General features: G+C 37.6%; 1 protein-coding gene across 1 annotated transcript in view; it reads right to left on the bottom strand.

Annotated features, from left to right (window-relative positions):
- Nucleotides 1–15,417, bottom strand: part of SBF2 (SET binding factor 2) — a 233,149-nt gene that overhangs the window by 62,575 nt on the left and 155,157 nt on the right. The window contains 1 exon segment of the mRNA XM_050974804.1: nt 2,118–2,186. Within this exon segment, the coding sequence (XP_050830761.1) occupies nt 2,118–2,186 (69 nt within the window).

The following is a 15,417-nucleotide window of genomic DNA, read 5'->3' as shown; positions in this document are numbered from 1 at the left end:
TGAACCTGAGGATTAGATCTGGGAAAAACAAAATTCTTTTTCTATTATGCATTAACAGCTGGCTTTTGCAAGTTAATAGTCAGGTTATTTTAATTTTTAATTCAGGTCAGGCACATTAAAAAACTCATCATGCTTCTTCCATCAAGGGACTCACAGTTTCCTGAGTGTATTTTTAGAGTTAAATAGTCCAGGCTATTAAAAAAAAGATTTCAGAGAACTTTCTGTTAGAGAAATGGTGCGAGATCTTGGTACCTCTACCAAAAAATATAAGTGTGTAGATGAAATTACTAAAATATATTTTATATACAATCCAGATTTTTGCTCTGCTTGATGGTGAAATCAAAACTTGTTTAAGCTTATTTCAAAACTCCTGATACTACATAAAAAAGTCTCTTTTTGTTGTCTTTTTTTTTTTTTTGCCTACTTGATCAAACTTTTACCGAGGTAGGAATTTAACCAAACTGCTCCAACACCCCAAAATTCTCCCTGTACCTCTCAAGGTAATGAGCTATGTGGACTCTCTTGGCTATTCTTATGAGCAAAACTAAAAACCAGAAAATAAGAGAAAGCAGAAGTTTCTTAAAAAATGTAGAATTTCTGCAGTAAATAAGTAAGAGTAAAATAGGGAAGAGGGAAATTTCTATAGCTCATGATCTCTTCCCTCAAATTAAGTATTTGTGGCAGCAGCAAATGTGAAACAACAATTCTGCTACTGAAGGACTCAAACCAGAGGGAACAGAGAAAGATAAACTTGGATCTCAAGATGGGAGAAAGTCAATTGGCTGGGACTGAAAAATTTAGCATCTCAGCATGCTGCTTTATATCAGAGAATGAAAATACTCTGTACACTCTTCCCTAAAAGCATTTGTGGGGTATTATGTACAGCTATAAACTAAAACACATTTAAATAAAACTTTTTCACAGGTCAAATAATTAGAAGAGGAAAAAACCCTGGCACTTCATGCTCCATACATGTTGTTATGTACGAGTTTAAATAAGAAATGTCAAGAAATCTTCTACACATTTAAGTTTGTCAAAATTGCTCTTGCCTTCAACAGATGATTCTGGTTTCTATGACTGGTAAAGTTTGACATTTTCTATTCTAAAAACAACATGACAGAAACTTTTGCTAGTTTAAAACAACCCAGAAATTGATTAGAATATATAACTGAAACCAAAGATGACTGACTGAAGGTGGAAGGTTGCATTTTTCAATTGCTATATTAATAATGTGTAGATAAGCTGTCAAAACAAATACTGTTTTGCAATATCCCAGTGTACCAATTAGCCATGACCAAGCACTTCTTTCCCAAATTGGGTTGTGTAACAACATTCACATTAAACAAAGTTCATTTAATACTGCAAACCAGTCCACATTCTGAATTTATCTCATCAGGTATGTACATCCCAAAAAGCAGAACTGGAGCTACCCAGAACTGGTGAAAATGCTACTGTATTGGGACATTGAAATAAGTGCAGTCATACTACAAGAGTTCTGCTTCTTAAATAATCACTTACAAAATGTGCATTGTTTACATTTTTGTATTTACTATCATATTGTAGTTTGCCACTATCAAACATTCTGTACTTCCCCCAAAAAGAAACCAAACCAAGAAGTTGAAAACAAATACACAGTGAAAACAACCCAGTCACGATATCCTCCAAAATGAACAACTACACAGCCTGAAAACTTCACTTGTACTTTTGGCCAAGTACTTCATTGGCCAACTGTACTACAGTGACCACGGTATTGTATTGGCCAGTGCATGTTTAACATGCCAAATTAAACACAGCACTACTGCAATACATAGCTTTTACATTGTAACATCAGAAATTATTCTTTTCTATTATTTTAGGGGCTAAAGAGAATTCAATGATAATTCTCTAACCCATCCTATAGCCTGCATTATGTCTCATAATCATAATGACCCAACATCAATGTGTCCTTCTGGAGTAATGTCCATATCAGTCTATTTGATGATTTCCATTGACATGAATAAATTTTAGAATGAATCTTCCTGCCTGTCATGTATCTCCTGCCATCTCTGTCTCCCTTTTAACAATGTATGTGATGTAAAAAAAAATACAAGATAGCAGTGGTTGCAATAGACACTCACCCTATAGAAGGCAGTTGTCAGGGGCAGCAATGCAGCAGCAATGCTGTATTCTTCTGAAGATGAACAATCCTGCAAGAAGAAACAAAGAAGAAAATAAGCAAAACCATTTAATGCACTGCAATTTCATTTCTCCCTTATGGAGTCCCTCTGGCATCCTCCTGACACACAATGGAATCTTTAATCATTTGATATCATGTAAAAATAACACATACTTATGAGTGTGCATACACACACACACACACACACACATATATATACACATATACATACACACCTTTCCATCCATCTATCTATCAATGTATTTTCTCATGATTTCTCCTAGACAGGTATTACTGTGATTCTTCCCACTTTAGAAATTTAGTAGCCAATTTCTCATTCATATGTCTGAAATACAAATTCACTGACACCATTTATAGATAATAAGGAAAGTTTTCCTCATTTAGGAAACAATAAAAAGGTAGTTTGACCCATTTGGGTCAAGAGCAAACCTGACTAAAATGGAAGTGATGTGATGACCAAAGAATGCCCTTTCAAAATGTCTACATGAAGGAAGTGACATTTATGCAACATGAAATAATCACCTCCACAGACTCTACAAAAGTTTGGCACAAGGTTAACTTTAAAAGAAGATGAAAACCCATTCTCTTCAAGTCTCTGAATGCCTCATTCAACAGTCAAGTGTGTCATTCATGTCTCTCTAGGCAGAGAAGGGTATGCCAAAGTAAATCAGCTAGTAATTGTGCTGATGAAAGTCGTGATTTTATTACGGAAGTCTTTTAAAAGAAAGCAGAATTGGAGTGTAACTTGATATTTAAAAAACAAGCTACTTGAATTTTTATGACCATAAAAAAAAAAAAAGAACAAAAAAATACCCAACAAGAGTTAAAAATGATACTTTTAAAAATAGTCATTGGGTGTTTTTTCAGCAGCTCTTTTTGCCACCACTAAAGAACAATAATGCACACACTCCTACAGCTGACAAATGCATCACCATTGTGCCCCTGGATAGATCAATGGACAACCAACATTTCCAGCTGAACAATTAATTTTAAAATTTGTAACATCATTGTGACAGTGGGCACCCTGCAACTCAAACCACTCCTGTTAACTGCAACAACTGACCAAATGCCAAAATTGAAATGTCTCAAGCGTTCCTCTGCCAGACTTTACATTTATGCCTTCAACATATCAGAGTTATCTAAAACAGAGCAACTAGCAAAAACCTGGCACCAGCCAATTGTGATAGCAGAAATATGAAATCTGCATTACAAAACCAACATTATTGTGGATTATTAGGATGTTGTTTGTATCCATCTCACTCATTGTTCTTAAATGGCTGCAAAGTGACTGTGGATTGCAGATTTAAAACAAAAGACCAAAAAACTCATGACAAGACTATTTTGCTTCTCATCATTTTAAAGCCTATTTCAACCTTTGTGATTTCTCAACAGCAAATCCTTCATTTTCTGTTGCTTTAATCAAGCTTACCTAAATGGAACAGCAATGTCCTTTTACAGTTAAATAGAGCAGCATTTAGAAAACTGCTTACACATCAATTCTGCAATGGTCACAACAAGTTCACAGTTGTGAAGGTTCATTTCTGCACAGAGTTACTGAGGGTTCCAGTGTGCCTAAATCTGCACAAATGCATGAGTGCTCACTGTGCATGGACAACATGAGTTTGGCAAGTGCTCACACTTCACAGCACACTTCCAACCTGGTAGAGGAAAACTAGCAAAAATGGACATTGAAAAACTCTATAAATGTTTCAATGATTCCTCTTGGTATTGCAATATGTATGTAGCAAACCCAAATTAGTTTGTAAGATCTCAGAGCATAAGGCTAAAGGCCACAGCCTCAGCTGCTTTCAATTTTCCATTTCTGTATTATTCCCTATTGTTATCCACAGCCTTAATCCCCATTTGGAAGTTAGCATACATATTTTTAGTTCAATATGTGATAAATATTCTTAGTACTTTTCACTTAACAAAAACACTTCCCACTTAAAATTGGACTTTCCAATCTTTAGAAATGTGCAACAGCTTTCAAAGAAATACATATCTTATTTCTGTACATGATTATTTATAACCAGGAACAAAATAATCCATCCTCAATTTCAGGTTACCTACTTAATCCCTTAGCTCAAATTATTTGATCGAGTTCAGGCTTTTATCCAAAATATACATAAAAATATCTTTATAAAAACTGAGCAATGTATCTTCACCTAGAGAGCATTCAATACTCCAAGAGCTAACATATGTCTCAAAGATATATATCATCACCATATAAACAATACATTAGATTATTTTTCCATTCCTTCCTTCAAGTATGAAATTCTCCACATATTCCATGTCAGCAGTACATGGACTTGTAGTGAGCAAGTATTATCTCTCTGTATTCTTTTTTTCTTCTCCTGTACATGACAAGGAATACAAAATGATCTCAGTTAGGAATAAATTGCATCACTGTTGCTTTAAGATGAGTGGAACTAATTAATTGTTTACTTGCATTGTAGCTGCAAGACAGAATGCCATAGCTAAGAGAGACATTGCACTGAAATCTCAGCTTCTCAATTTTACAGACAAACCAAAGGACTGGAAATGTCACGTATGTGTTGTAGGCAATTAATTTAGACCCCTGAAACAATGCAATCCAGCTGCCTTATATATAATGTCTTTACCAATTGTAAAAAATACTCCTACTGCTGCTACAGAAGTAGACAAAAAATCAAATACCACAAAATAATCAAAGCTTTTCCACCTAATTTGCACAAAATGTAGCTGAAACACATCTGGGGAACAAAAATTATTTTCAGCAAATTAATCACCAAAAAACCAACGTCCTTTGACAGTGAAATACAGACTTCAACCATGACATATGCAGAGCAGTGCTTTGAATCCATGCCTAATTGAGTGAAAACCTGGCACATTGTTCTGCCCATACTGATCCTAAATCCAGACAGTTGCTGAACTCTGTAGCAGATTGGAAAGGTTACAGGAATTTGTGTACACTTAAAACAGGTTTGCTACACTGAATTGACAAGTGAATAATAAAAGGAGACTGTTTTTCCTTACATCACTTACTTTGACAATGCATGTGAATTACTTTTATACTCCAGTCATTTTAAATTTGCAGCAAAACTTTGGTGGTTCCATATTGCCATTAGATTGCAGAGCTGAGAGCCTGGAAGTTACAGATTTTGGCTGCTTGGCATGGCACATGGAGCTGATATGGGGGAGCACTGATGGCCCTTGGAATCTGGTAGGTGGCTTAGGCTCCTGGTGCTGGAGGAGAGAGTCACCTCTGCTCCTCACTCTTGACTTCGAAACAGGTACTGCCTGGAATGCTTGCTTGGAAAACAAGGTATTGTACATCATCAGGAATTGTACACTATCATGAACTGTACATCCTCATGAACTGTACACTATCATGAATTGTACATCATCAGGAATTCTACACCATCATGAACTGCACACCACCACAAAGCTGAGATGCCCTCTGCAGTGTGGTCCTAGTGATGAACAGCTGGGAAAAGTCACCCCAGGAAAAGCTCTTCCCTGATCTGCTCCTGGACATGCAGGCTCAGGAAGGCTGCTAAGCCCCTTCTGCTATCCCACAAGAGCAAGCCCAAGCCAGTGAAGCACCGTGACAGTGCAGAAAAATGACCTCTCTTCCTGCATTAAACTACAAGATACACTCAGGGGTTTCTGCTTTCTCTTAGTCACATGATAAAAATCTAGAAGACACGTATGGAACATTGAGATAACATTTGAGGTGGAATTTTCTTCTTAAATTCATCTTGATAGTCTCTCTCATTAACTGCTACCTGATACAGTATCTTCCTGCATTAAAACCCATTCTGCTTTAGGCACTAAGCTTTTTAAACAGACCCCACATTTTTAATAATCTGCAGAAATCCAAGTATGCCAGAATCTTGGGATCCAATTTTGCCTTACATTCAGGAACACCACAAATACATGGAATTTCCCCCAGGCCTGACTATCACATGAAATCACTGTAGCAGACAGTGAATGCATCCAAACTAAAAAGCTGAATATGGCAGCACTTGAGCCATACCTCTTTGGCAGCACAGGAGGATGCATGCATGCTCTGTTAAAAATGCTGCTCAACACTGCACTGTCCCTCCTGAGAATAACTGAAGTCAATTTTCAGGCATACAAAGAGCATTCATCACCCTGCAGGACTAAGCTCAAAATGAATCCAGGAAAAAAAAAAGCCAGAAACTTTAGGGTCAGATGTGTTTTTAAAGCACTAACCCAAGAACTGTTAAATCAGCATGTGTAACTATGTGCAGAAGATTGGCTACAAATTACAGGTGAAACATTAGTTACAAATCCAACAGATTCCTTCACTGCTGCCAGGTTTTAATCCCAATTCTAACAGCTGTATTATGTGGGCAGGGCTTTACTAAATCACAGAATTTTTATTATTGATGCAGTTTATATTTTGTAAATATGAACTGTCAATCCTAATGCACAAGGTACTACTTTTGTGCACAGCAGTAAGAGAATTCAACAGCCCAGCTTAGAAAAAATGTTTTGTTTGCTAAAAAGAATAGAGATTCATCAGGTAGAACTGCAGTGTTATTCATAATCATACCTTAATATTAATGAGGTTATTTTTCATTTTTATTAGATAAGCTGCACAGATTTTACTCATTCATCTACAAATACAAAATTAATGCAACTGAACTATTACAAATGAGCTTTGATCAAAGAAAACCTCTTCTATGCAAACTGATGTTACCATCAATGTTTTTTATATTCAGTCTTTGCAGAATCAAAAATGTAAGAAAATAAACTGCCAATTTAAGAATATCTGATTTTAGCTAATATAATTATATGCTGTCTTGAAAAGCCAAAAAGTTATCTTGGAATTTCTAAAACAACTTTAAAAAGTACTTAACTTACAAGCTTTAACTTTGCAGATAAAGCCATTGTTAAAATTACAGAGGTTGTTGAAATAAATGCCAATATGACAATAATCACTTATATTACCTTTACTAGCCTCACATAATTACCTTCACAAGAAAGTATAAATCTTATTATTAGAATCATAAGCAAAATTGCTTTTTTCAGTGAAAATTCATGTGCATTTACTTCCTTGCTAATCTTCACATGGAGCTTTGTTTATTGAAGTCACCATCAATGCCAGCTGCTGCTTTGCTTTACCGTGGGATAAAAGTTTTCCTTCTTTTTTGTTGACAAAGGTGAAATCAAACCTTATTGAAGCAGCTACAATTTTATTAAGTAGAACTCTTCTGGGCCCTGAGAAACAGGATGAAAGTAGACACACTGAGAAAGTCCACAGAGCTGACTACCTGCTGCCTTATCTTTTGGTAGAACTATAAGCACAAACTCAAAATTTGGGAGATACTGCCTGACAAAATTCTCATTATTTTTAAAGCTTCTTGTCTTGATTAGAATATAAAGAGCTTTTCAAAAGTCTTAATCTGCAAAAACCAACTCTTCCTTCATACATGACCCTAATACATTTTATGTGTCGCTCATTAACAAGAGCTTTTAATTACTTTTTTTGTTCTGCCTAAACACTGGTGCTGGGATTCACAGTTAATAAAACCATGGCAAGGACACTCTTATTGTCTGTGGTTTCCAGGTTTAACACTGACCTGGGTTTTTGATGAGCAGCTTCTCATACTGCTACCTGGGCTGACAGCAATAATTGACCACAAAGTCCAGATCACAGACATGATCTGTGCTCTGAATTCTGCCACATGCAACAGCCTCTTCACCCTCTATGGCCATCACAGAGTGATGCCAATGCAGAAGACAAAGGAACAGCACCCAGCCCAGAAAAATCCTCACTGATTTGTTCTTTCTGCCTGATCAGGAACCTATCCTGTCAGCAACAGGATGCAAGATACTGTAGAGCTGCCATTCCAGGCAGGAGATCCAGTTTTATTTTAGAGATATCTTACTTCCTGAGGAACTTCATGCTTGTCTTCACCTGGCCCTGAATCATCATAAGTTTGCCTGCCCTTGAAGCACAGTGGTATAAGGAACAGGATTCAATCAAGGCAGTCCAGATGCAATTACACAAGCACGCAGTGTTCAATGATTTTTAAGTTTCCTTTTGCTTTACTCCATGCATTCACAAGCTAGCAAATGCAACAGATTTTCTCTGTGCAGCCCCATCCTACTCCTGATCTCCCAGCAAGTGAAAACAAGGAACAACATTTCACTCAAAGAAGAGCTGTCAAGCCCCCCAGCCCCCACGCTTTCTCAATAAACACATTTCCGTCTAGGCTCGAGGTTAGTCATTTCCTCCTCCTCGGTACAAATTACATCGAGGAGATCAGGAACCTCAATTTTTATGTGCATAAATTACACATTTGTCACTGTATTTTTCTGTACCCTAGAAGCCTAAAAACACGTTACTTTTTTTGCAAGATACTGATAAAAACAAGAATGCCATCCCTCGCGTCTCAGCACATCTGAGTTTCTTTAACAGAAATGCCATGCATGTTTCTGAATACTGTCATGAGGCCCATGGCAATAAAGTTCAACATACTCAGGCTGTAATCTTCTCCCAAGGAAATGGTTGGGATGCCAAGATGCCTTTTGACTTTTATTTCACAGCAGGGCTTCATTCACAGTGACTCTGTCCAAACCTTAAACTACACCAGCTGTGATACAAGGTCCTGCACAGCAATTTGTAAAAAGTTTTGACAAACAACACTCAAAGGATAGAATACATTGCAATTCATGATAAAAAGGTGATCAATATCCATTAACTGCTCAGTTGGACAGGGTGATTAATTGATAATATATCTAGGAACTGCAGTGTGCTCCTGGAGCCCTGGTAGACCAAAACACTTCTGCAGCCACTGCAAAACATTAACATAGGATACTCTGTAAACTGCTGCACAGACAGACTGTTTAATTGAGTTAGGGAGCAACAGAGAAATGCTTAAGACATTAAAAGAACTATTAAAATAGATGCCATATTACAGTATAGTCCAGTTACAAATTTCCAAATCAGTTCACAAGTACACAGGACACATCCTTACTCCCAGCAGCATCTCCTCTCCTAAATGTTAAAGCAAAAACTTTCAAATATATATACTTGCATAAACTTTCAATATGTACAAATACATTCACCTTGCTTAACTTAATTTTACTGTTCTTTTCTAAGTTTCATGTGATTTTCCAATTTCACATACTCCTAATAAAAATGCATCACATCATCAAAGCACATTCTATACAATTTTTACAACTTAACAGGAATGAACTCCTAAAAAAACAATTATCAGGTTTATATGGGTATATATGGTAAAGTGATTCACTGAAAAATCAGTTTTTCACTTTAGAAGAAAAACATTTGGATAGAAATGGAATTTTACATCCATCTTCTGTCATGCAATGAGCCGACGCTCAGTTCAGAGCAGCTACCAAAAGATTTTGGGTCTGGTTCACCATGGAGAAACTGAACAGTGTCTGATGAAATGGAACTTGGAAGTAGAGCTCACTGAAAATTTTCCACTGAATAGCACGTGATAGCAAAATAATTTTTTATTTATGCTAAGAACCCTCAATGACATCATAGGAAAGAGAACTTCTAATCCTCAAGGTTCTCCCCTTGGGAGACTCAGTCTCTTGCCAACTGATTTTCTGGGGAACCAGAAAAAAAAACGTCTGACAAGAATTCAAAGAAGGCAAGGAACAGGTTTGGGGGAGCTGCAGGCTGGACAGTAGGAGCATGTCCTCATAGAGAACATTTCCAGACAGAGGAAGAACAGAAAAGTGATTTAGAACACAAAAAACCCAACTGACCAAGGAAAACTGGATCATTTTCTACAATGAAATACCGAGCTCTGTATCTGAGGAAAGAGCAGCTTTTTGTGTTTTGCAGGCTCCTTTGGTATCCTTGGGGACAAGCTGGGAGACAAAGTCTGGAGGAAGGAGTGGAAAACTGACTGCACTGTCAGGCTCAAGGTTTGGCAGGCAGGTGGCTCTGAATCCTGTTTTCAGGGCTTGATACTGTGGTGAATGTTTTCATTAACAACATGGAAAATAGCATGAAATGCATCCTCATCCCATTTCTGACTGACATCAAATTTGGGAGAGTGGTAAATACACTGGAGGGCAGGACTGCTGCTGACTGGCATCACAGCCAGGCAGACACAGACTGAAAGAGCTTCCTGAGCCTCCCAAAGAGCAAGTTCTGTACAAGAGACAGGGTAACTCCATGTGAAACATGAACTACATAAGGACAGCACCAGGAACCATGTGCTGTGCTATACATGTCAAACCAAGTCAAAAATCCTATGACATTAGTCTCACAAAGAGTTATAGGCAGGGGCAAAAGAACAAAATAATTAGGAAGTTTATGGACCTGAACCAAGAGACTATCAGGAGAGAGCACAACTGATAGAATCTCAAAAACCTAAAGAAATATATAAAGAGAAAAGAGCGTGCTCAACCAGCACAGACAGAAATTATTGGCAAGAAAGCTGATGCCAGTTTTATGTATCTATAGATGTCCAATGCAGGGTTCTGGCAGGTGAACCCAAGCCCATGTTTGCCTGGCTGTAGCACTGCCCCTGGCAGAGGCATTTTCCACCAACTGCCCACGATGGGGTCTCTTCAGTACAAATTTGACATCATGCTGCAGGACAGTTTTGGGCCTTTTAAACCAACCTTGATAGTACTGAAAAGCTTTCCTCCACTTTTGGGAGGGGCACCAGATGGTCTGTGCACAGCTTCACCAAAGGACAACACGACCGACACTGACCAGCTGCTCCTGGAAGAAGGTTTCTTGGATCAGCTCTGTTGGTGCAGCCCCACTTCTGGATCCACGAAACAAGTGTCAGCTGCTGGAAGAGGATATTTCCAGGATGACCTGCAATGGCTGCAGAATTTCAAGGATGACAAGTGGAGTTTTGTGGGTTTTTCTGAGGAAATTGTGATTAAAGGGTTCTGAATCTCGAACTCAGCCAGCGAGGGCTTTTCCACGCTCAGGCACAGATGACGCACTGTGTTAGCTGGGCTGGTGAGCTTGACAGAACCTAAAACCCCTCCTGCCAACTCCACTGCCAGACCTCTCTGCTCCTTAATAGGCTGGAATGTAAATCTTCAGCTATGCTTCAAAGAGTAGTGCAGCTTTAGCAACGCTAATGGAAGCTGTTGTAGAAATCGCTTAATCCAAAAACCAACCTTGAAAACAACAACCAGAATTAGGCACAGTGCACATCATGAAAAAATTGTGTTACTAGAGCAGCCATCAGAAATATCCCATTTTTCTGGAGAAAAAAAAAATCCAGCAATAAAGTAATTTCAAGGATAAACAGTTCCTAGAAAAGAATACTTGAAGCAATTTGGGAAACTGAAAGACATATGTTGGGCATACATTAAGTAGAATGTTGGAGAGCAGTGTCCACCTTGATTAACACATCAAATCTGTGTGATCAGGGAAGAATGTTGCTACAAAGCCTGAAAAGCCCAAGAGATTCTGAGATTTCAAGCCTGCTGATTTAGTTTAGTGCTCCCTCCAAGACAGCATCCATCAATGGAATATACATTCTAATACAAATATTCAAACTATGAAAAAGGAAAACATAGAAAATGCAATATTTTCATTTAACTTAACGTTAAGGATTTTAAACTTTCTGATGTACTTTTCAGTGCATTGACAGCAGCCACCTCTTTCATACAGACACAGATTTTATTTGAAATCTTACACTTTTTGGTGGTTCAATGCACATGAGATGTGGGAACTGTTTATTATGAAACATTTATTAAAAATTAATTTCTTGGTAATTGACAAAATGTTTGCTTTTCTAAGAATCCAAGTGAAAACGAGCATGAAGCTTTTTTGGTAAGAGATAAAGACAATGGAGAAACAGTAAATCAATTTTGAACTGGCAATTGTAGAACTACCCTCAGAGTCCTTCAGTCTTAAATTGATAAGAATTGATACTTTTCTCTGGGATTTTTAAATGGCTTCAGGAAATAAGAAGGTTAGAATTCCAGGAGGTAATTCCTCCAACTTTGGTTACAGAAGGGAAAAAGTAAACTCCCAAAACATACTAGTTGGTCATCTAGCTGAAGAGGCATGTTTGGATGTCCTTAAAAAAACACCTGTTCTCTGTAAAAACTGTCTGGCAGGGCAAACACAACCAGAGGAAAGAAGACATCCTTGAGCTTGCTGTGGGACCAAAGAGGCAGAAGTGTACTAGCATTGTCTTCCAGCAAAATTCTTTGGTACAAATTCTAGGAAATCTTGGTACGATCCCTTTCTGCTCCAGAGCCTTCTAAACCACTGCTAGTAGCAACATCCAGCTAACCAGCCACAGAGAAAGCCTTCTTTGCCAGATTTTGGATTGCCAGCTAATCCATTTTAAAACCCTGACAAATCTTCTCCTAGGCCATCTGATCTTCCTTCCAGGAAGTTTTGTTCCAGACACCTGTTTTGTTCTTATTTCAGTGACATTTCAAGAAAAAATGCAGAAAGGGTAGTTCTGCTATGTAATCACAGCACATGGCAAGGAGAAATTTAATAAAAACTTCTGTACCTTGGGGTACAGTGAAATACTGGTGAAGTTCTAAGTCCCAATTACAGTCATACTGTTTGAAATTCTTTCCTCACAATTCATATTTAGAGCTTTCAGAAGGGTGAGCCAGATTGCAATGGCTGGATAAGAAAGAACGGGTAGTGAAAACAAAAACTGAGAAGTTCAAGCATTAGCAATGGCTTTGGCATCCTAAAACCAGCAGGAATCCAATTCCAGAGAACACACAAGCAAATCACCAAATGAGTGCAGAACACAATTCTGAACATCAACAGACAATTTCTGGGCAGCGTGGCATTATTTAGTGCACATACTGAATGAAACACAATGCATCAGCAAGAACTATCAGCCATGTACAATAAATGTGATGACTCAAATGATAAGTATTTCTTATCTGTGTCTCTTCCTAACAAGACATATGAGTAGATATCCTGATGCATTTGACCATCTTCTCATTCCTTTTATCTTACCTGCAGTTCTAAGTAGCAAAGAAATCCTTGGGCTTTCAGGAAGACCTTCACTATCACAGCTGACAAGAATCCCAAGTGCCCCTGACCTTCTCTTTCAGTACCACACTTGTGTTGATGGCCACATTTTGTCCAAGTTCCTTATGCTGCTAAAATTTTAGATCTTGCTCTTTCCTGTTTTTCAAGGACATTTAGGACTGTAGATTTTGGTTCAGTCCTGTGAGACATCCTGCCAGGTGCCGATAATCAACAACTTACTAAAAATTTCAAATACTCTTACTTACCACCCTTATTCCTTCTCTTATGCACAGAAACTAAAAGAATGCATCTTCTAAATGAATACAGAGAGTGAGAGCTGGGTGCACCAGCATGATGCTGCTGTGTCATCTGCTGGAGCCCATTTGTGCAACGAGACGTGACTGTGATGATGCAGCCAAAATTCACCCCTGCTTTAACAATAACAGAGGTGCTACATACCTATTTTGGATGAAAATCTCTACAAAATACCATATCATTACAGTAGTTGGAATAATTAATTGTGATTTGTTGGACTGATTTTAAATTAATCAATTCTGATGCCTACTGTTTTCATGTGCAGGTTGTATCTTGAACTTGGAAATTAGAATATTACAAAGAGTGTAATGCAGACAAGGAAAAATATGAAGTTTCTAAAGAAGAAGTGCTGAAAATCATGGCACCCTCATAATCCAAGTTGATTTTAAGTGTATTATTATTATTACTACAGTTATTATTATTATTACTAATAATACAGTTATTATTACTACTATAGTTAGTATTTAATTCCATATACCTGAAAGAGATGGAGAATATTACATGCCAAGTGTATGGAATTTACTTGTCTATAACAAAGGATTTGTATTCTCTAATGTGATGTTAAACCAATTAACATTCCAAGCAAAGATTTTACAAGGTGTTCAACTGACTAAAGGACTTAATTTAATCAAAAGAAGCTGGTTTTGTCCTCAAAAGTCAAATAATCTGTATAGAAAATCAAATCAATTTGTTTCTTTACAAACACTGCAGGACTTTAGACTGTTAAACATCCAATTCCAATTCTTAGCTCCCAAGTGGAGTTTTGGACTTCAGAGTTCAAGAACTAGGGGAGAGGTGGGGAAAGGGGGTTGTGGGATTTGTTTGTTTGTTTTATCTATAGAAATTAGGTAAAGTAATTTTTAAATACTTTGTTGGATCACCAGATACCAAAGCCTGCCCCCGTGACTGAGTCCAGGGAGGGAATTACTAAAAATAACCCTCATTAAAGCATGTTTACATGGCATTTTCCATGAATCCTAAAAGCCAATTAATTGAAGTCATAGTGCTGGGCTGTAATATTGAAAAAGAATGTGAACAGCTGCAAGAATTTTTTACAACATATGCAGATTGTCAAATGCTCTTTTGTTTACACCTTTATTTTGTGTTCTTGTTCCAGAATGGCACACACTTTTAATGTAACAGCAGAGGAAGGTCTTTTGCTGTAAAGAAATTGATCCTTATGCTTTTTTCCTTAGAAATCATTCTAAAATGTCACAGAGTTCACTACTGTTTGTTTGTCATATTAATGCATTTGTCAAAGTTTACACAAAATACTGACAAAACCCAGAACTGCCTTGTGTTTTATGGTATTTATCTCAGCACCACACTTCAGCTTTTGAATGCAAGCTGCTGAGATCTCAATTGTTTAAACCAAAGGTTATGCAAACACGACAGCAGCCAAATGATTAGAAGGCTTTGGATATTCCATCTTCTGTCTGCTTCAGAAATGACTGCATGTGAAAAATAATGAGGCTCTTGCAGCCACCCATTAGGAATTTTTATGCAAATTCCTGTAAAATCAAACACTTAGAAACAGAAGCTTCATAAAATTCCTTATAGAAACAAGAAAGCAGTGGTCCACCTGGCATGTTTCCTGGTGGCCAAGGCAGCACACCTTGCAGAAATGTCTCACTGCAGCTTCTCCACCTGGGCTTACCAGGTGCTTGAAGGGTGAAGTGCAGGGGAAGGAAGAGCAGACACCACGTTACACAGGAATTCCTTTTCCTAAAAACAGACTGTGCACATGGGGTACAGTCACTGCATGGGTGCAGCAAATCAATGCCATGCCATATTCTGCTACTTGTTGTGCACATTAAATGGCACTCAGAGCAGATGAACTGCATGTACACATAATTAACAGTGTTTTATACACACTTCTATAGGGAATGATGGACCTGTACTGAAATACACTTTATAAACAACCTAACATCTTAGATAAAACCAAAAT

This window comes from Serinus canaria, chromosome 5, assembly GCF_022539315.1.
Source record: "Serinus canaria isolate serCan28SL12 chromosome 5, serCan2020, whole genome shotgun sequence".
Taxonomy (NCBI): domain Eukaryota; kingdom Metazoa; phylum Chordata; class Aves; order Passeriformes; family Fringillidae; genus Serinus; species Serinus canaria.
The sequence above is the reverse complement of the archived record's forward strand: the minus strand, read 5'-3'. Positions and strand labels throughout refer to the sequence as shown.